The sequence below is a fragment of the Macaca nemestrina genome, chromosome 1 (genome assembly GCF_043159975.1).
Source record: "Macaca nemestrina isolate mMacNem1 chromosome 1, mMacNem.hap1, whole genome shotgun sequence".
NCBI classification, from domain to species: Eukaryota; Metazoa; Chordata; class Mammalia; order Primates; family Cercopithecidae; genus Macaca; species Macaca nemestrina.
The window spans coordinates 80,022,629-80,043,409 of record NC_092125.1 but is presented as its reverse complement, the minus strand read 5'-3'; the positions used below and the strand labels follow the sequence as shown (position 1 = coordinate 80,043,409).

The 20,781-nt window shown below is 40.5% G+C and overlaps 1 protein-coding gene across 1 annotated transcript in view; it reads left to right on the top strand.

Moving 5' to 3' along the window:
* Window positions 1–17,898, top strand: part of LOC105493474 (dual specificity phosphatase 10) — a 40,348-nt gene extending 22,450 nt beyond the window's left edge. Inside the window, exons 3-4 of the mRNA XM_011761153.3 lie at window positions 13,865–14,236; window positions 17,360–17,898. Of these exons, the coding sequence (XP_011759455.1) occupies window positions 13,865–14,236; window positions 17,360–17,625 (638 nt within the window). The 3' untranslated portion in view covers window positions 17,626–17,898. The remainder of the gene's footprint in view (window positions 1–13,864; window positions 14,237–17,359) is intronic.
* The last annotated feature ends 2,883 nt before the right edge of the window (window positions 17,899–20,781 follow it).

Below are 20,781 nucleotides of genomic sequence, written 5' to 3'. Positions count from 1 at the left end.
CCTCCCTGGAGGTTTGGGGGATGGGGCTGAATGTCCCAACCCTTTAATTACGCTGTTTTCTTTCTGGTGACCAGCTCCCTTCCTGGAGCCATTTAGGGACCCCCAGCCACTAGTCATCTCATTGGCATTCAAAAAACACTCATAACTTCAGAGATTCCAAGAGTTTTAGAAGCTATGCTACAGGAACCAGGGGCAGAGATCAAATATATATTTTTTCATATCACACTGTCACAGTGAGGATCTACAGGAAGGGAGTTCCCAGAAGAGGGAACAGCAAATGCAAAGGCCTGGAAGTGGGAAGCAGAGCACCCAGACTTTACACACCCTCTGACAGCTGATTTTGTTCTTGCCATTGTTCATTCATGTCATATCATACCATATCATATCATATATATCATATATCATATGCTTTATCAAGGCTATACTGAAGTTCTAGAACACCAGAGTTGGGAAAAACTTAAAGATTACCCTAAGTCCTGATTGTATAGGGGTGGCAAAAGAGGTCATAGAGCTAGAACCCAGTGTCTCTTTAGCGTGGAAGGAAGGGCTGCCCTCTGAGTCCTTGCAGTCAGGGCTTCTGTTACCCTGCGCAAAGTGAGACATGGCTTCAGGAAAAATGGTCGAAAGTCTGATGGTGCCAGATATGGGGTGCATCCCAGGTCAGCGCTTCATTCCGCATGCCCCAGGTTGAACTGACCATTACTTGGCTGGTCCTCCACTTAGCCTCAAGTCCACATTGACAATATGTAATTCCAGCCCACCTCCTCAGAGACAAGCAGTGTTTTTAATTGTTTTGTTTTGCCCCTAATCTCAGAAGGTAGTCACCCAGGCAAGGACATGCTAGTCTTTTTTTTTTTTTTTTTTTTTTTTTTTTTTAACCCAATGTAACTTTGTATGTCTCTTAGTGCATGGAGACCTCACCTTCCTTCGGGTGGACCTGTCGAAGCTCAGCCCTCATGGTATGGTGTGATCATTGGACATGGCTGAATCCATGTTTAAGGACAGCCCATGCCTCTTCTTTCTGGAAGTTGATCCTTTAGTACTCAACCTTGCTCATTATATTCGCCAAATATAGAATCCAGCTCAGTGACTTGAGGAAGTTGTTGCTATGTCTTTTGTGAAGTGGAAACATGGGTTCAGGAAAACAATTCAAATTTCGATACTGACATTTGATCCTTTCCCCTACCACTTCCTGAATTCCCTAAGCCACAACTCCTTGACCTCCAGATCCTACTGAAATACACAGTTATAAATGCCGTTTGTTGGACATGGGGGTTTCATTCAAAGCAAACTCAGATGCAGCATTTTTGGCTGGGCACTTCCATACATGATTTTAGCAATGGAACCCTATCCAGGCTTCACTTGTGTAACTTTGCTAGCTTCCTGCTTTCCCCCACCCCTCCTGTCACGGATGTATCTAGAGGACCTTTTGTGAATGCAACTTCCAATGGGAATGTTTCACAGTAGAAATATGCTCTCCCGTGAGGCTCGTGCGTGACATTTCTGAAGATTTATTTAATTGGACTTTACTTAAATCCCATTGGGAAACATACTTTTGCTGTGAAGCTGTGATGTGTTTAATTTGGGGTCTAGGATAAATGTTGGTCCTCAGGGTGGATGGTTGAGCAACAGTTTTCCTTTTGTACAGTGGGCTTGTTTAATGAATAGCTTTACTAGGCTTTCCTCTGTTTGTTTGTTTAGCAGTGCTCCATTATTTAAACTTCTGCACTGAAAGGCAAGAATGTTTTCTCTCTCTTTAGAGAATTAAACAATAATGCAGAATATCTGGTTGGGCTCTTGAGAGAAATATGGTTTTGTGTTTTATAGCACTCTCCTCCTGTTAACATTCCTCTCTCTGCAGCCTCCCAGGATGATCTCATGGATTTTTCCCCCTCCTTTAATCCGTCTTGATGGATTAACCAGTATTAAGTTTGAGACCAGTGAGCAAAAAAGGTGGAGCCCTAACATGGTATAGAGTAGCCTCCGCAGTACGCAGAATGTCTCCAGCTAAAATATTCTTCTGCCCGGAAGGATGCCACATGGAGGTCATGTGCCAGTGCTGATCTGAAAGGGGGTATATCTAATGAGGAGGGAAGTGTCTTTGGGAGCAGAGTGGGCTTCTGTGCATGCATGCAGCTGGTTCATGGAACTAAGGTTCTGCAAGGCTTACTGGGCTTGCCTTTTATAGGCATGCTGGTCCTTTCAGCACACCCCCACCACCCTGCCAGCCCCATTCTGACCTTGGACCATTTCTGGCTTGGCTTTAAGGTATGATACCAAATTGGGCTGGCTCTCAGGGGCTTTGTTCTCAGGCAGCCCACAAGTTTTGGTGTGGCTCTTCAAAAGTAAGTATTATACGTTATATTTCTAAAAGTAAGCTACACTGGGAATTACAAGTGGAACTATATTCATTTGGGCTGCTTTAACCAAATGCCATAGACTGGATGGCTTAAACAACAGAAAGTTATTTTCTTACAGTTCTAGAGGCTGCAAGTTCAAGATTGGGGTGCCAGCATGGTTGGGTTCTGGTGAAGGCTTCCTTCTTGGCGTGCAGACAGCTGTCTTCTTGCTGTGCCCTCACAAGGCAGAGAGAGAGACAGCAAGCTCTGTGTTGTCTCTTATAAAGGCACTACTCCCATCACAGGAGCCCTCCCCTCATGACCCCACACTGGGGATTAGGGCTTCAGCATACGAATTTGTGTGTGTGTTTGAATGTGGGGAAGAGAGATACAATCAGTCCATAGCGGCCACAAAAAATGCATTCAGAAAAGGAAAGGGTATGAATTTTGCCCAGGATTTGGAGTGTAGGAAAGTTGCACCATTTGGTAAATCAGTGCGTTCTCTCTCTCTCTGTTTCTTTTCCCCTCCCCCCCCCCTTTTCTTTTCAAACACATATTGATCACCTGTTGTGGACTTTGGAACACTCACGAGCTTCCCACTGAACTCAGAATAAAACCTGCCTAGGATGCCCTGTGAGGAGGGTCCCTGCCTCCCTACCTCCCTGTCTCCTAGACCTTCCCCCCGCCCACCTCTTGCCCAGTCATTGTGCCTCCCCACATTTGGCTCCCTTGAGTCACTCAGAGACCCCCTGAGTTCTCTGCCTTTCCCAGTGTGGTGTTCCCTCTCCCTCTGTTCTCCTGGATTCTGTCTCCTCTCATACCTCAGAAGGGCTGTCCATGAACCCCAATCTAATTAGTCCCCTCTCATAGCACCCAGGAACTGGAGAGCAGCTTCCATTATGACTTACCCTAATTTGTGACTGCCTTCTGGAATCTGTGTTTATGATTTTCATCTGTCTCCTCCTGAGGGAGTGGGGAGGGGCGGGGAAGGGGCCTCTGCAGCATGTCACTTACCTCCTCAACTCCCAGAATGTTTGGGGAGGGTTTGATCTTAAATACAAGAGATTATAACAGTGAAAAATGTGTTAATGTAACTGGCATGTCTGTTAACAAATCCCAGACTTGATATGAGTGTTTATGGTGTGCCTTTCTCCCTGGGAACTGGTTGGTCTGTGCTAACATAGGTAAAGTTTAGACATGTACAGTTAGAGAAACCAGAAAAAAAAAATGAACTTGCAAGTTTTCAGGAACATGGGGGCTGGAACTTGGCTGTCTTTCTGTCAGCCCCTGACCCCTCACCCCCAGACTGGATCTTGGTAGGTACCCTTCTTAGCCATTCACTTGATTGAAGCCCAAAACCCTTTCCTGGAAAGCAAAAATACTTACTCTTATTTTCTTTAGTTGGCATTTTTGTCAGTGAGAATGGAGCTCAATAGAAGTAGATAAAATCCTGGTGAAAAAAAAAAAAAAGGGACTACACAGGCTGGGAGGAGGGTGTGTGGATGGAGGGGACAACTGGATCCACCAGAAACATCTGTTCTGACCCTTCCATTCCAGACTAGGCTTAAGGGAAAGCAGAAGGCACTTCCCTGCCCCTCTGGCAGAGGGACTGACTTGAAGTCAACCATGCCCTCACAGTGTCTTCAGATGGTTCTTACGGAAACCTTTGTGAGACAGAATGGGGAGGGTGAGTTAAAGATGGTATTCTCTGCATTAGCAGAGCCTTACTGTGTGTTTGGCTGGCAGGAATGAGTGCTCAATCACTCTTCCCAGCCCACCTTTGACTTTTTAAAAATAGGTCTAACAAATATTCTGTGGATTCGTTTGAAATTCAAGCATCAAAATGTATTCCAGGTAGAATGCCTCTCTTTCATGTTTTCTTCCCATCTACTGCTGATGGATTTATGAGAGACAGAGAAGGTGGAGGGAGAGGGAGAGAAGGGTAGAAGAAGGGAGATGTCAGGGAAGGGAGGGAGAAGAGGCAGAGGGGAGGGGAGGGAGGAGGGATCAGGGTAGAGGAGCAAGAGCCTGGGAGAAGAGGTGAGGGAGAGAAGAGAGGAGAAGTGGGCAAGAGGGATAGAGATAGAGACCAAACCCAAGGCCCCGGTGGGGAAGAAACCAGAGTCTTAGAGTCTCACTGACTTCTGCAAAACCTGAGGGGGTTCCTGGCTCTGGGAACTCTTGAGATCTTAACAGTTCAAATCTGGCTCACATAAAAGTCATCTGCTCATTAAAATAACACAAAGCTGTTTAATTGTTGTCTTTGTGGAAAATTACATGACTGTCATCAGCTGTTGCTTCTGGCAGTGCTTTCTGTTCTAATGTAAATAAATGAGGTAACAGATTTAAAGAAACAGGCTGTATTTACATACTTGGAGGTATCCTCTCAAAACAATCTTTACATACTTGGAGGTATCCTCTCAAAACAATCTGCCTGTGTTATTCAAATACACACAAATTAAACTTGTGGTAGCTCAAACATTGGTTATTCATTAAAACCTTAAAATTGAAATGGTAGGAGGGGGGCAAGAGAAGTGTACCTTTCTTCAGGGGGTAGGAACCAGAGGCTGACTTTTCTGTGTGGACTGAGCTACTCCAGCCTGCGGAAATATAATCCCCAGCTCTTTTCTATACCAATTCTGTCCTGAGGCAACTTCTGAGCCAGGAGGGGAGGGTGGTGGCAGCAGAGGGGAATCTTTAAAGCTCTGATAAAAACTTTCCAGGGTCAGCATTTCTTGGAAGGCCTCCAATTAAACTTTATTTTCAATTTTCATAAATCACAATTCCTAAATCATTGGATGTTTCTGACTCAGTTCACTTTTTTGAGGTAAATATGTGTGCAAGAATTTTTTAAAAATTATTCCTATTGAGGGCATGGCAAAGGTTTTTATCAAACAAGGAAGGGAACAGTATATTTGAAAATATATAAAAAAAAACAAACCACAAGACCCCTCCGATAAACAAGTTAATGACTGGAAAAAGTAGAAGTATATGGAACAAAAAATCGAGAAGAAAGCACATTGCTAATTATACAAAGATTAGGAAGGAGCAAAAGTGACTGTTTTAGTTCTTGGTAAGTGTCATCATCAAGTATTAGCTTATTTCTGGAATGCTGGATTTTTTAATGTTGGGGTGGGAGGGAGGGGACATGATCTGAGAGAAACAACAGTAACTGTTGAAGTGGTTACCTTGTCTGGGTTAAATAACTGGGGTTTGTTGTCTCACACCAAGAAAATTTAGGACATGGACACACAGGAGTTTAGGAGCAGAGGCTTAATAGGCAAAAGAAAGAGAAAGGAAAACAGCTCACTCTTTAGTGAGAGAGAGGGGACTTCCCAGAGGAAAAAGGCCGGCTGGTGGTGGATGCACCAGATTTTATAGTCTGGCTTGTGGAGGCGGTGTCTGATTTATGTAGGGCTCACAGATTGGTTTGACCAGGTGTGAGGTTTACACAGCACTCTGGGGAGGGTGGTCAACCCACCCTAAACTTATTATGCAAATGAACTCTCCCCTTGCCTGGCGCCATCTTGTCTGCTCCTTACCTTACATGTGGCTGGCAGAGAAGGGAAGATGGAGCCTCCATTTTGAACATGCCTAGTCCCAGGTAATTCTTTCCTGCTGGCATCCACCCGTGCAAGCTACCAATTTGCTTGTCTGTGTCTGCAGCTCGACTTTACAGGCTACTCTTTGTTAGAAAATGATTTGGGGCTTCTCTTCATTGAAAGGAAAACCTTAGGACTTCTTTACCCTCACTATCTGCCTAAGTAATTTCTTCTTAACTCCTGTATCACTATGATACCAAAGTTATTATATGACAACAAAAGAAGCAATGTCTATTTCATGGAAGCATCAGTATTCTATATTATGCTGTTTTGTCCAGACAATCCAAAGAAAAGACTACTATTAACTCAAAATTCAGGCAAATTCTGGTATCAACTTTTCAGATTTTTTTTTTCTCTTAAAACATTACTAAATACTACTTGGTTAGATGAACTAAGTAAAAATGAACAACTTTTATTATTGGAAGGTTGTTTTGGGAGGGCTATTCTGGAAGTGATTTCAGCCTATTGTTTATCACTAGGAAAACACCAGGAAGATCTCTTTATTGTTAAGTTTTTGTAAATTATTTCCAGAAAGAAATTGACCACCTATCTCAACACCTCTTTCCCTATAGCTCCTGTTGGTATCTAACACATCAGCAGTCACCTGTCTTCATGTGACTTGGGGCTAATTCCTGTGTACAAAGGGATTTAAATAAGACTAGTCCTGCTCTCCAAGAACCTAAATTCTATTAAAGCTCTTAATTTGGAAATACACAGAGAAAAGTATATTTTAAAAGAATATGTATTAATAATGCTATTATAGTTGTAGAGTGAGGCTGCATGTATATGTATAATAAGTTGTTGAAACTAAGTTTTTATAGAATGACTAAGAACTGTAAACACCTCAACTTATTGAGAAAATTGAGGTATGAAAAAGTTGTGTGTGTGATAACTTTTCTATATGTCCATTTCTAAAATTTCTAGAAATATACATATATTTTTAGAAAATATACCAGAAATGTATTTTTGGCTATTTGATACGCCTAAAAAAAGTCTTTTTTTTTTTTTTCAAGGCTTCTAAAAATCAGAGACATAAAGAACTAAATATAATGAGGTTTTCAAGGGCGACCACACTAACCACCAGCGCCAACCCCCATTCTGCATGCCACTTCCTCCGGCAGTGATGGAGTGTAGACTAGGCTAACAACACTAAGTACACTTTTAGCAGAGCAGAGCCACAGTGGGCTGTCCCGATGGCTCCTGCTTTGTTCTCTCTATCTGCTGATGCCCTTTGTTTGGGGTTGCCTCTGCAGGATGGTCTCCTTTTCCCCACTGCTCTGAAGCAACTGTACCAGCGTCAAAAGTTCATCTCTAGCAACACTGACATTGACCACTGTAGTCTCTGGTCATCTTCCTGCATCGGACTATCTCCAGTGCTAGTTAGCTTTGCTGCTCCATTTGATAATCATTCAAATAGCTGCAGGGTTTGAATGCCTTCTTAAAATACCAGGATGGCTATTGTGCACACAAAATCATTGAATCATTACGACAGACCTAAGTAGTAGTATCCTATTTTATAGTTAGGGAAAGATAGACCAGAAGACTTCAATAGCTTTCAAAAAGTCACACACTTGGCATGTGGTAGACCCACTATTCTAAATCTAAGGCAAAGCTCTTTTTTTTTTTTTTTTTTTTTTTTGCTGCTTTATATATCATCCACTGTCTTTTCTAGAGCTGGCTGTTAAGATATATCTGTAGATAACTGTGCTTCCTTCACACAGGAAAAAACCCATGAGTGGGGGGACTAAAATATTTTTAGATATATCTTCCTAAAAGACTTAATAATATAGCAAGCCAAATAATGTGGATGGATACTCAATGGGATTCAAGATGCCAGTATGTTGTATGTATATATCTGAAGTTTTATGTATATGTGTGTGTATTTTAAGCTTGTGATACCTCCTTGTTTATGTCTTTTCACACATAAGGCATTTCACATGTAAGCCAGACCACACTGGTTTGAGGGAAGCAGTCAAATGACGTGATCATAAGAAGACTTCTCTCTGACTCATAGCCTCCTAAATCTCTCTTCCCGTGAGTAAGAGAAACACTTCTTTATCTCTTGTTTCATACCTTATACCTAGTGAGACAACACTCCCATTCAACTCTCTCTGCCTCTGTTTGATAGGGCCTCCCTTCACTCTTCTTGGGAAAGAAATACAAGTTCCCTGGGGGTAAGATCATAAGACAATTTAAGTAACACTTCCTTGGGTATTTTACAGTAGCAATGATTTCAAGTGAACTTGAAAATACCCTACTGTAAAATACCCAATTCCTACTGTAAAATACCCAATCACATCTATGGAGTATAAAGAACATTTCATAGAAAACAAGAAGTAGAAATAATCTTTGTGGATGGAGCTGGTACTGCCCCCCCACCGCCTGCCGCCACATGTTTCTCCTGTTAGGTGATATTCTGCCCTGAAACTTATGAAGTGACTCTGACCCTGTCTTTGAAGAAGATTTCAGCCTTGGCAGCCTGACATCAGCTCCAGTTCATCCAGGCTTTGTTCTTCCACAAGATTCTTGTGCTTATAGAATCTTTAGTGGCTCTGATGTTCTACTGTTTCTGTGGAGTATATCATAGCATCCATCTGTTCTTGGTATAAACAAAATAGCATCCAACTTACACCAATGTCTCTCCCACTTACAATAAAACACCTAACTCTCATGTAGCATTGTATCCATATTGAGAACTCTGTGAGATAGATATTATTATATACAAGTCACAGATATGTAAACTGAAATGCAGAGCCATCAATAACTTGTTACAAGGTAAGTGATAGGAGTCAGGATTTTTAACTCAAGCAGTCTGGCTCCAGTCTATGATCTTAACCGCTATCATCAAGGTACTGTTTTACTTTAAAAGACTAGTTACTCAGTAAGAAAAACTAGGCAACAGAGAGAGGTGATCAATATGCTTATAGCAAACTGTGGAAGAGTCCAATTTTAGCCTACACCCCTCGCCCTGGTCTTTGGACATTACTTCTGTTTGCTGACCTTCAGTGACAGTGTTCCTTAAATTTCTGGAAACAACTCACTTTCTAGCTTAGCGTAAGACCAGAAAGTGCTGTCCACCTTTAGAATATAAAAATCTCTTGCTTATAGATTCTGCATTTGGATGTGGTTTCTTTAACTCACCACCTCGTGCATTGCTTCTGAATCACATTACAGAGGACTCTTCTGTTTCCAGGACTGCAGTAGCCAAAACAGCAACAGGAGCTGAAATGCATCTATCAAGAGAAGTTTCCCACTAAAACTAGAATCCATTGCTTCAGTAGGACTGTCACTGAACTAAGCCTGTGTTAGCAGAAACTGGCAGGCAGTATTTCCACATACAGTTCTTTAGGGATGCTAGGTATTCTTTGTTGCTGCCATTTAGAATCAGTGTACTGACCATACTCATTTTGGCAGAGAACCTACTTTTGAGATAAGCTTTGAAAATGTTTGCTGCCCACCCCCACCTTGCCCTGCCTCACCCCACCCCAGCATTGTTGCTCATGGCTACAATATGTTTGCACTAATAACTGCAGGCTCTTGTGCACATAGAGAAGTTAGCCACCTTGGTAGAAATTAGAGGAAGGGAAGAAAGAGGGAAGAAAGGTTTTATTTTCAAAATCCAATCCTGTGGAAAAACCAGAAATGCAAAGACATAGTCTTTACTAGGAAAGCTAGCACCAACAAAGTAAAATCAGATATATTTGTTTAGGAAAAATAGGGAGCTGCTGCTTTCTTTATGTTAAAAGGATGTTATGCAGACTTTCAAACTGCTCAGATACCTTGGTTCCTAATTCTTTTTTGTTAAATCAAATTTTAAAAGTAAAAACTCAGGAACATTAGCTTACTTATATAGAGTCTTTATAGCAAGCAGATTTTTTTTTTTTTTTTTTTAGAACTTTAAAATGGTAGTTTCCCAAAGTGATGGAAAGAAAAAGCACTTACAATGTGCTGGACATTGTTTTAAAATACTGTATTAACCACTTTAATCATTACAACAGTACAGTGAGGTAGGTACTGTTATTATCCCTATTTTGTGTACAGGGAAACGGAGGAATAGACAGGTGAGAAACCTGCCCAGGGTCTCATAGCTAGTGTTTGGCTGTGCTGGGGATTCAAACCCAGTAAGTCCAGACTCAGTACCCCTGCGCTGAATGACTGCACTGCACATAGGGCTCTCATGGACTAGATGTTTGCATAGATCAGTTGGAATTTACGACAAAGGTGATAATATTGGGGGTAATAAGACATTATTTATCGAATACCTGGTTGTGTATCAAAACCTTTACATAGCCTTCCTGAACTATGACCCTGTTGGGTAGATGATATTACATCCACTTAATAGATTGGTAAACTGAGGCTTAATGAGGGAACCTGACCTGCACAGGGTCTCACAGCTGCTAGGAGGCAGAATCATAACTGCAGCTAGGTGTGTTTGTCTCTGACCTTTGCTCTTAACCTCCATACTACACTGCTCCTGCTTTGTTTGTTAATTATCATGTTCTAATATTCTTAAATAGTAATAAATATAACATCATCAAGGTTCCTCATTAAGTGATCAGTCCCTTTGGCCTCTGGTGATATTCGATGGGGTAGGGTCGGGGGAAAGTAACTGGAAAAGAAAAACCAGATTAGCTTTACTCTTCCCCCTCCCCTCCAGCTTTCAATTTCAACCCTTCCCCAAGAGAAGAAAACAATCCTTCCTGCCGACTTCTCTGGAAAAAGCCACCACTGTGAGCTTCCACTGTTTTGTTTTACTTTAAGCACCGTCCACAGAGAGAGTTTTTAACTGCAATACGTAGCTGTGCATAAGCCTTATGGAGAACTGATGCCCAAGCTGATTAGCATACTGGCAGTTGAACAGGAGACTATTTCTTCAGACCCCTCAAGGAGAATTTCCTTGTTTACCTTATATGTTTAAATTGTAATATCTCCTTTTTCTCTCCACCCCTCCCACCTCCAAATATTATATGAACAGAGTTCCTACATGGCTTAAACATACGATACACACATACTTTTGCACATAAGCATGCTCTGTGATTTGGAGCATTCTGCATGTCTGTCTCAAATTCCCTCCTCCCCCCACTCCCCATGGTTTTTTCCCCCCATTAGGCAAATGGAAGGCCCATGCCACCTGTTAGCATTACATCATTGGCTCCCCAGAACACAGTTGCACCAAAGGCCTTAAACAAAGTAGTTCTTCTTGTATTGTTTGCACTCAAAGAGCTGATATCATGCCAACTGATGTCATTGTATGTCTTTGTGTAACTGCTATGGCAACTGGGCAGGTGGGGAGCCTCCAGCTGATGTCATTGAGAAAGGAGGTGTAGAGGCAGAATTTTAAAAAGCTGGACGCTGCTTTTTTCTGTGTGTGGGGTTTTCTAGCATTTTTTTTTAAACTAGCTGCTTTTAAGACAAATTACAGCTTGAGTACCCTAAATAAGAACAGAGAGGTTTTTCCCCTGCTTTTAGAGACTTCTTTTGAATTTGTTTTGTTGTTCTTTCCTCTCATCTTATATGGAAAAATGTAACAACTGCCGCCTTTGAAGAAAAAAGTGAATTAGGTTCCCATCACAGAATCTGTGTGGAATTTGGGTTTCTGTGGAGGCAAAGCTGAGCAGATTTTAACTCTTCAGAATCCCTTTTGTGGAGGCTGTGATGATGACAATGGGTAGTTTTTATCTTATTTATTTTTTAAGTCTTCACTGGTGAAGTTATTTTCAATATTTTCTTTCTTTCTACTTCAGAATTCTCTCTTCAGGTTCAAAGTTTATTATCATAACTGCCTAGCAGAATGAACTGTCATACGTAAGGGCAGAGGTTAATTCTAGAAATCAGCTGAAATTTGTATACAGCTCTTGTTTTTCTTTTCAAAAAGCTGAGGTAGGTTTTGACTTTTTACTTTCGATGAGTAAAGTGAACATAGTATTGCCCTTTGAGTTTTCTTTGGATCATAACCATACCTTAAGGAGAATATGATTTCTCTCTTTTACGCAGCCAGCTCCGGCTCCATTGGTTATGAAAAGTCATGAGACTCGGTCTAGGTTATGGTCTGGAGTTTCCCGCTGTGGTTTGTCAAAGATGAGACTTGAAATGGAGAAGAACATATGCTAGGCTCAGAGGCGAGTGGACAGATAGACTTCCTGTCCTTATTGCAACATAACCGTCTCTTGTTCATGCTTTGGGTTTTCTGCCTTATCTCCTGGAACTATCAAGACAGCCACAAGCCATCTGTCTTTGAGGGTAGTAGATGTTGTGTTCTGGTGGCTTTCAGCTAATAGGAGTTTTCTACTTCCCCCTCTTTTCAAAGGGAAAGCCAGAGTGTATCTAGTTCTGTTTGATTTGAATTAGAGTTCAGTTGGCACTAATAATGTCAATCCAGATTTTATAGCACTTACATGTATATTATATAATTTGAGCTTTGTAATAATCCTTTGGGTTTATCTGTGCAGGTCATTGTGTGTAAAAATATTAGCAGAAAATTTAAACAATAAACTGTGATCCATAAATTCCCTAACTTAAACAATTATTCATTTTTTTGTACAGTCCTTCAGCTTTTGTTGAATGTTTTTTACTTAGCTTTTTAAAAATTTAATATTAAACCAAAATATTTTATTTATTTTCACATCGTTTTTGCAACTACTCTTTTAAAGGCCACATAATACTCCATGGAATGAATGTAATAACTTTTTTTTCTTTTAATTTGTTTTTGTGTTTTACTTGGCCTTTTAAAAATATATATAAAACAGATAATATTGTAGTGACCATCTCCATGTATCTAGCTAACTGTCTTTGGTTAGATGATTTCCCTAAGATCCATTCCCAAAATGAGATTGCACTAGTTCAGGGGAAGATTTGCATTTTAAAAATGGAGAAACAAGCACAGTTTATAAGCTTTTTATGCTAGATGCATAACTCTTAGGAGGCAGAGCAGAGCCGTAAGCTCAAAAGTATGCATTCACACTTCCACAAGAGGTTTCTTGATGGGTTTATGTGCCCATAAGCCTTGGAAAGTCGAGGAGTAAGCAACTGCGCTGCTCTCACATTCTGTTCTACTGAAAGTCAGGGTTGACAAATGTCAGGGACCTACATGGAGAATATGAAAAAAGATTATAAGAGCAATCCATCCCACCCCACCCTGGCTTGTCTTTTCCAAGTACTTCTCTGCTGATTTCACCTGTGGGCAATCATATAAATAATATAAATTAAAATAGTGACTACTTGCTGAGCTCTACTGTGTGCCAGGAGATGTGTTAAGTATTTTACACATACTCATTTATCTGAGGCTCACAGTTGCACTCAAAGGGAGACGCCATCACCCTCAGCTTACAGATGGTGGAACTGAAGCACAGAGGTAAATGAACTTAAGTCATAGTGTCAGGAAATGATGGTACCCAGAGTATAATCAAGGTAACCTGTCTCTTCCAACGTTCTTGCTTGTAACCACTCTGCTGTATTGGGAGCACACTTGGCCCTCTGGGTGAGGTGAGCTATGAAGGGTGCAAGACGTGCTCCTGTGGTGCTGAGATTCCACCCGAGGAGGTCATCTGTGCCTTTCTTGGCTCCCAAAGCACAGGGTTCTATGTAGGCCACTGAGCATATGGCTCTTTGAGGCAGGTCACATTTGCAGCTGAGGAAATTGCCTGACGCTGCGTGGAACTCTTTCTAGGGGAACATGCCCTCATTTGTAGAAAGAGCACATTTCCCAAGTGCTCCATGCAGTGATACTCCCCGAAGCTTGTCTTGGGTCTCTAAATGGACTTTTATTTTTTGTTTTATTTTTATTTGTATTTTGTTTAAATATATATTTATGTGTGTATTTAAAATATGCTTGAGCTACAATGCAAACTCATTCTAATGGGGAGGTAGCATTTTCTGCCAGCTCTGAAATCTCAGTCACTCTCACTTTCTGTGTTTGTGTTCCAGGTGGACTTAGTAGTTTTAAGCAGAACCACGAAAACCTCTGTGATAACTCCCTCCAGCTCCAAGAGTGCCGGGAGGTGGGGGGCGGCGCATCCGCGGCCTCGAGCTTGCTACCTCAGCCTATCCCCACCACCCCTGACATCGAGAACGCTGAGCTCACCCCCATCTTGCCCTTCCTGTTCCTTGGCAATGAGCAGGATGCTCAGGACCTGGACACCATGCAGCGGCTGAACATCGGCTACGTCATCAATGTCACCACTCATCTTCCCCTCTACCACTATGAGAAAGGCCTGTTCAACTACAAGCGGCTGCCGGCCACTGACAGCAACAAGCAGAACCTGCGGCAGTACTTTGAAGAGGCTTTTGAGTTCATTGGTAACTGTCTCCCATAGGGAATTTTCATCCTCTGCCTTCCTTTTCCCTCCGGCTCTTGCTTTGATATCAAGTTCAAGGTTTATTCCTATGTTGCAAAAAAAAAAAAAAAAAAAAAAAAAAAGCTGCCCTGGAGTTTCGAAGGGCTCTGCTAACTGAAACAGCCTAAGCATTCTCCTAAGTCATAGCCTGTCAAGTGTATCCAAGCCATCAAGATGGATATAAAAGGGCAGTAATTGAATTTGTTGGGATCCGTTCAACTAGAAATCCTCATCCCTCACGTTCTCAGTGAAATAGTGGTAGGAGTTAGCATTTATGTGCTCTATAACCAGAAAAATGGATGGAAAGGAAGGAATTGGAGGTCAGAGCTGGTGCTACTGCTACTGGATCTACTAGCACCCTTCAGCACCTTGGAAGCAACATCTAGTGAATATGACACCCCTTCCAAACACACCCATGCCTTCCGGTCACCCTACTAATCCTTATTCATCGAGCATAAGAGGAGATGGTACTAGCTTTCCTTTGACAGTCTGCCCCAAACTCATTGAACTAGGAAAGGTCAGGTTGTGTAGACAGAGTAGTTCCCAAAGAGGAAGTTTTAGCAACAGCAGGCTTTAATCCCCAGAAGGAAGCAACTATCAGCCTAATCCTAATCCTAATTTCTGCAACTTCTATAGCCCCAAACTGCTATAAGACTCAAAATATCATTTTAGGAACACCTGCAATATAGCAAAACTCAACATTTGTTTTTGTTTTGTTTTGTTTTGTTTTTAAGTAACTTCAACTTTTGTCACCATAAAGGGGTGGTCTAGTACTTTTCCTAAATATTACAGCAGGTTGTTATTCCAGGAAGAATACAGTTAAGTGGAGTGGGGTGTTCCTTCGCCAGAGAAAAAAAACAGCCTTAGGTTTAACAGCCACTGGGGTCTGGTGGATTTGCTGTAGTGTTGACATCTGCGGCCATGTTGCCAAGCTGTTTTCCTTGCTAATTATGCCGTCAGCACAGGACCATGGAATATTGAGTGTGAAAGGAAATTCAGGGTGATCACTGAACTTAGAGAAGGAAAGTGACTTCTCTGAGGTCATAAGAATTCTAGTGTCCAAGAAGGGGCCAGAATCCAGGGTTTTTGACCCAAGCCTGAGGCCTTTTCACAACATACTAAGGTGATGTTTCTGATGCCCTATTAAGTAATTCCCAACTGGCAACACTGAGGATGCAGAGACACTGCAGATTCTTTATTAATAAAATCTGAGCCAAACCTGGAACTCTGAGGAAGAAAAATTTCTCAACAAGCAGATGAGGAACTTCTGGTTGATACATGGTGTTATGAGTGAGATTCCATCTGACTTAATTCCAGTTGGAGGAAGTTAGGAAATTGTTTTCTATTTAATGACTAGGGTAAGATATACTTGTTCTACGAGGATTTCAACCAAAGCTCTCACATTCCTTATAGATTACTCAGGCTTACCTGCCTTTTTTTTTTTTTTTTTTTTTAAAGGAAAATGAGACCAATAACAAATAGCATTCAGCCCGAAGAACAACTCCAAATCACAACCTGCATAGGCACAATTTTATTTTCATCGTTATGTTATTGGATAAACTGAAATCTTACAGTCTTGCGTTAGGAAAAACACAGCAGGTTTTATAAACATAATAGCTTTCACTGAGAGTCTAATATAAATTAAGCAGCATCTAAGTTTAGTGTTTATGCCAGTTTGTTTATTCCTGAATCAAGTGTGTGTAGTGGAACCAGTGGTCCAGCCAGGCACTTGGAAGCTCATTCTCTTATCACCATGCTTTCTGGTCTTGATTTGGAGCTCAATACTGTGCACTGAAGGGAAAAGGTTGGAAAAAGAGAGATGCTTACTTTTCTTGAAATACTGTTGACTATGAGAAGTAAACCTCATCTGTAAACTTTTAAGATGAAAATTTACATCAGGTTTTTTTTTTCCTTGGTCCACTGGTGGCTAGCCAGTAGATGTAGTTTAGGTGAAATCGCTATTCTCTCTACTCCTTCTCCTTCCCTACCTGTTTATCTAATTAGTGTTCCTTCAAGGAAGCTTGCTTAGAGATGCGTTAGAGTCTAGAAATGTCGTTAAGAATCTGTTCAGGCAGTGCCCACACGCTATTGTCCTGAGCTTTTAATATATCCGAAAACTTAGCAAGTCTTCCTCTTTCAATTGCTCTGGATTTTGAACCATTGCTGGGATTCCTCCATCTTCTGCATTATTGCCACATTGGAATGTCATACGTGGATGCAAATGGGGTTGAACGCTTGAGAGGTGACACCCTGGGCCTGTATGCTACTGGCCTTTAGTTAACTTTGCAACAACTGGATTTTCTGGGGAGAAGCTGAACATAGCATGTTTCTAGTTTAGCTTTATTCCTTTAACCTTAATCAGGGTTTAGTAAGACTAAAACTCTTATCCATTTAATTCCCGTTCCTGTACAGAGCAATTCTATAGAATAAAGAAAGTGTTTTTTCTCTATTACAAGTGAGAGAGTTGTTGTTACTAGCTTTAGGTTTGTTAAGTCACACAACCAAAAATTGGAATTAACATCCTTAATCCAAAGAGGAACTGTTATATATATATATATAACATATATATACACACACACACACACACACATACACATACACATACATATATATATGTGTGTGTGAGTGTATATTTTCATGTGTTGGTATAATTTTTCCCTCCCTCTCTCCTTTTCCTTCATTCTTTTTTTTTCAGTAGTATAATTCCAGAAAATAAGAGAACAAGACATTTAAGAGAGAGGTTCAATGACTGTTAGAGTTGACTTAATCAGTAGCTTGTTCAGCGTGAAAGTTAACTGTGTTATAGGTCTGGCTTCAGGCCACTGTCACCTGTGAAGCAAACTGTTCCCTCTCTTTAAATGTAGATGTATAGCTTCTTGTTCATGCTGCTATCAACTTTAGCCAGTTCTGGAAGTTGTGACATAAATATATATAATGAACTAGTAGATTATACTTGGCTTTAAAACAGTTTTAATTCATTATTTCTCTACAAAATAAGGCATTGCAAAATTTAGATAAAAGTTTCTCTCTCCGTGCCTCTCCCTTCCATCTGCCCTTCATCTCTTGTCTTTCTCCCTTTTTTCAGAGGAAGCTCACCAGTGTGGGAAGGGGCTTCTCATCCACTGCCAGGCTGGGGTGTCCCGCTCTGCCACCATCGTCATCGCTTACTTGATGAAGCACACTCGGATGACCATGACTGATGCTTATAAATTTGTCAAAGGCAAACGACCAATTATCTCCCCAAACCTTAACTTCATGGGGCAGTTGCTAGAATTTGAGGAAGACCTAAACAACGGTGTGACACCGAGAATCCTTACACCAAAGCTGATGGGTGTGGAGACGGTTGTGTGACAATGGTCTGGATGGAAAGGATTGCTGCTCTCCATTAGGAGACAATGAGGAAGGAGGATGGATTCTGGTTTTTTTTTTTCTTCTTTTTTTTTTTTTTAGTTGGGAGTAAAGTTTGTGAATGGAAACAAACTTGTTTAAACACTTTATTTTTAACAAGTGTGAGAAGACTATAACTTTTGACGCCATTGAGATTCACCTCCCACAAACTGACAAATTCAGGAGGTTAAAGAAGTAATTTTTTTAAGCCAACAATAAAAATATAATACAACTTGTTTCTCCCCCTTTTCCTTTTAAGCTATTTGTAGAGTTTATGACTAAATAGTCTGTGCAGGTTCATAGACCGAAAATACTACACACTTTAAACCAATTAAAAAGAACCAAAAGTAAATAGAAAAGACATTGAATCACCAAGGCCTGGGACCCGCCTGGGCTGTCCACATAGAAAACAAAAACCCAACCAAACCAAGCCCTGTTGTGCTTACTGGTGCAAAGAGAAGATCAGGGCAGCTTAAGTGGTCTAAGAATCCTTCAGGCATTCTTTAAAAAGACAAAGGATACCTTTGATTTTGTGTGTTTCATGCTCTGCATTTTTTTTTTTTTTTCCTTCTCTGGGTTTAAGAGATTTTTTTTGAAATAGTGAGGAACTGACCATTATACCATATGCCTTCACTGGCTTCTTGTGCAATAATATGATGTTTTAAGTGTGCAAACAAGTTAGAGCTGGCAGCTGAATGGTAGACAAATAGTGCAAATTTGCCAGGTTGGAGATAGAAAGGAATTCAACAATATATCAATTACTTTCCTTCCCACCTTTTTCCTTTTTTTTTTTTTTTTTTTTCTGATTTGATTCTGGTTACAGCGCCATAAACCTTGTTACATATGTATATCAGAATGTAAGAAAAAAAGAAAAATTTATTTAAAAATATTTTTCGCAAAAAAAATCTTGGTGTGTTTCTGTTGATTGTGTAAAAATTTATTTTCATTACATAAATGAAACTGGTTTGGGATGTGTCTTTTTTCCCCCCTCTTTTACCTTAACTCAGGTTCAAGCCTTTCTTAGCTCTGGTAATTTGCATATAAAAGTTGAAATAAAACACAGATTTTTATATAGGGAAAGAGAGATGAGGAAGGAAACATATCCAGTTTTCTCACTGTGAAACAGAATTAGCAAGGAAGTGAAACAGCTCCAGTATTGATCTGCCCAGTCACTATCCCTTCTATTCTCACAATGCTGTCATCCTCTCCTGCAAATATAATTCCTTTTGCATTGGGGAAGCCCTGCATAAAGTGAACTTAAGGGGATCCCATCTGCCTTTGCGCCTTGGTGTCCAAATCACTGCCAGATTGATTGGTGAGAATTCAGTGATCTCCCTAGTGGGTATTTGATAAAAACTTAGGACAATCTTCCACTTAGGGATCTTGCTATTCCTCTCCCCCTCTTCTGCCCCAACTGCCCCATTGTCACTTGCTCACTTGACATCTTTGGTGACATTAACCGTGGAATGCATTGCAGCAAATTGCTATTGCCTACTCTTCCCAGCAAACTGAAACTGAGCTCCATACATATGTACAGCTTCCTTATAACTCTGGGTTAATGCATAGCTGGGTTCCCAATTCACTGTTGATGGAGGGTTGGGAGTATGGGAAAAACACAATGCAAATATTTTCAATGTTTAATTAAATTAAAAGTCTAGTGGGACTTGGCCATAAGGAAGATTTATGGCAAACTGAAATTTGCCTGGGGTGAATAAAAGAGTTGAAGAATCTGGCATGTTGGATTCTATGTGACAATATTTGACATAAATAATTTTGTGTATGTTGGCTTGAAAATGTTATAAGGAAATATTTTTGACATTAAAAAATAGCTTTTCTACCAAAAATAATTTAAATTTTTCTTTTATAGAAAAGTGGAGACTGAATTTAACAGGAATTAACAGCTATTTTGGATTATTTTAATACAAAGTGTTAATCAGGTAAAAAGTAAATCTCTGTGCTTTCTATTCTTCAGGCTAACAATTTCCTTGGTTTAAGGAGTCAGGTTGATATATAATTAGTGATTTAAAATACATGGTAATTTATCAGACTTTTTCTTTTGTTATTTTAAGTCTAAATATTAAATTTCTGATAGCATGTAAGGTATATTGCCTCCCTCTCTCCCTTCCTTCTTTCCTTCTGCTTTTTCTTTGTTCCCCTCCCTCCTTTTCTTCCCTCCCTCTTCCCTTCCCTCTCCTTTCCCTTCCCTTCCCTTTCCCACTTTCCCACTTTCCCACTTTCCCTCTTTCCCTCTCTTTTTTCTTTCTAACAAAACAGAAAAATCAATACAATTTCTCATCTTTATCCACATGGAAGTGATTTATGTTTTTGGAAATTTATGATTTTGAGAGAAAAGCCTATCCTGAGGCAAACAGTAATCCTGCCAACCAGAATACCAAGGATTCTGAGAGGGACTCAGGACTTTTCTACTAATCTGCTGTGAGTCACTTAGCCTCCATTTCTTCATAAGGAATGTTAACCACTTCATGAAAATAATACAGATTAACCAAGCCATAGCTCCAGAAGCCAGACTCCACAGGTTGCTGGGCCTCACTAGCTGTCTGGGAGCTATCGGGCTGCCCTAGGAAATAATTGTGTCACCCCAAGAAAGCTGAGTCCCTGACCAATGCATGAACCATTCTCAGAATCCAGCAAGGGTTGTTTTATATTAAATGAATCTAATTACTTAGTAGAATGAATCTGCAATTAATTTTTTAAAATATAGCAAACATTGTTAGATTGAATAAAACAGCAGCTTCAGCTTTATATATTACATTTATTTCAATAGTTAATACTTTTCTAATCAATGCATGTGAACCAGGATAGGGAGTTTTCATTTCTTGAAAGAGTTTGTGCCAGTTTCTTCTGGATAAGAAAAGGCATCATGGGAGGTAGGGCAAGGAAGCTGACAAAAAACATGTACAAGGGGAAATATGCAAGAAGAAACGTGCACAACCCCACAATCACGTGCTGGCAGTAAAGGGGAAAGACGGCCTTTTGTAATATGAGAAACAGGAGAAACTGGGAGGCTAAAATGAAAAGAAAAAAACCTGTGTCAGAGTAAAGAACTAGGATCTGAATGACACTCCAGAAGCTGACTAAGATAGAATGCTAATAAATTGC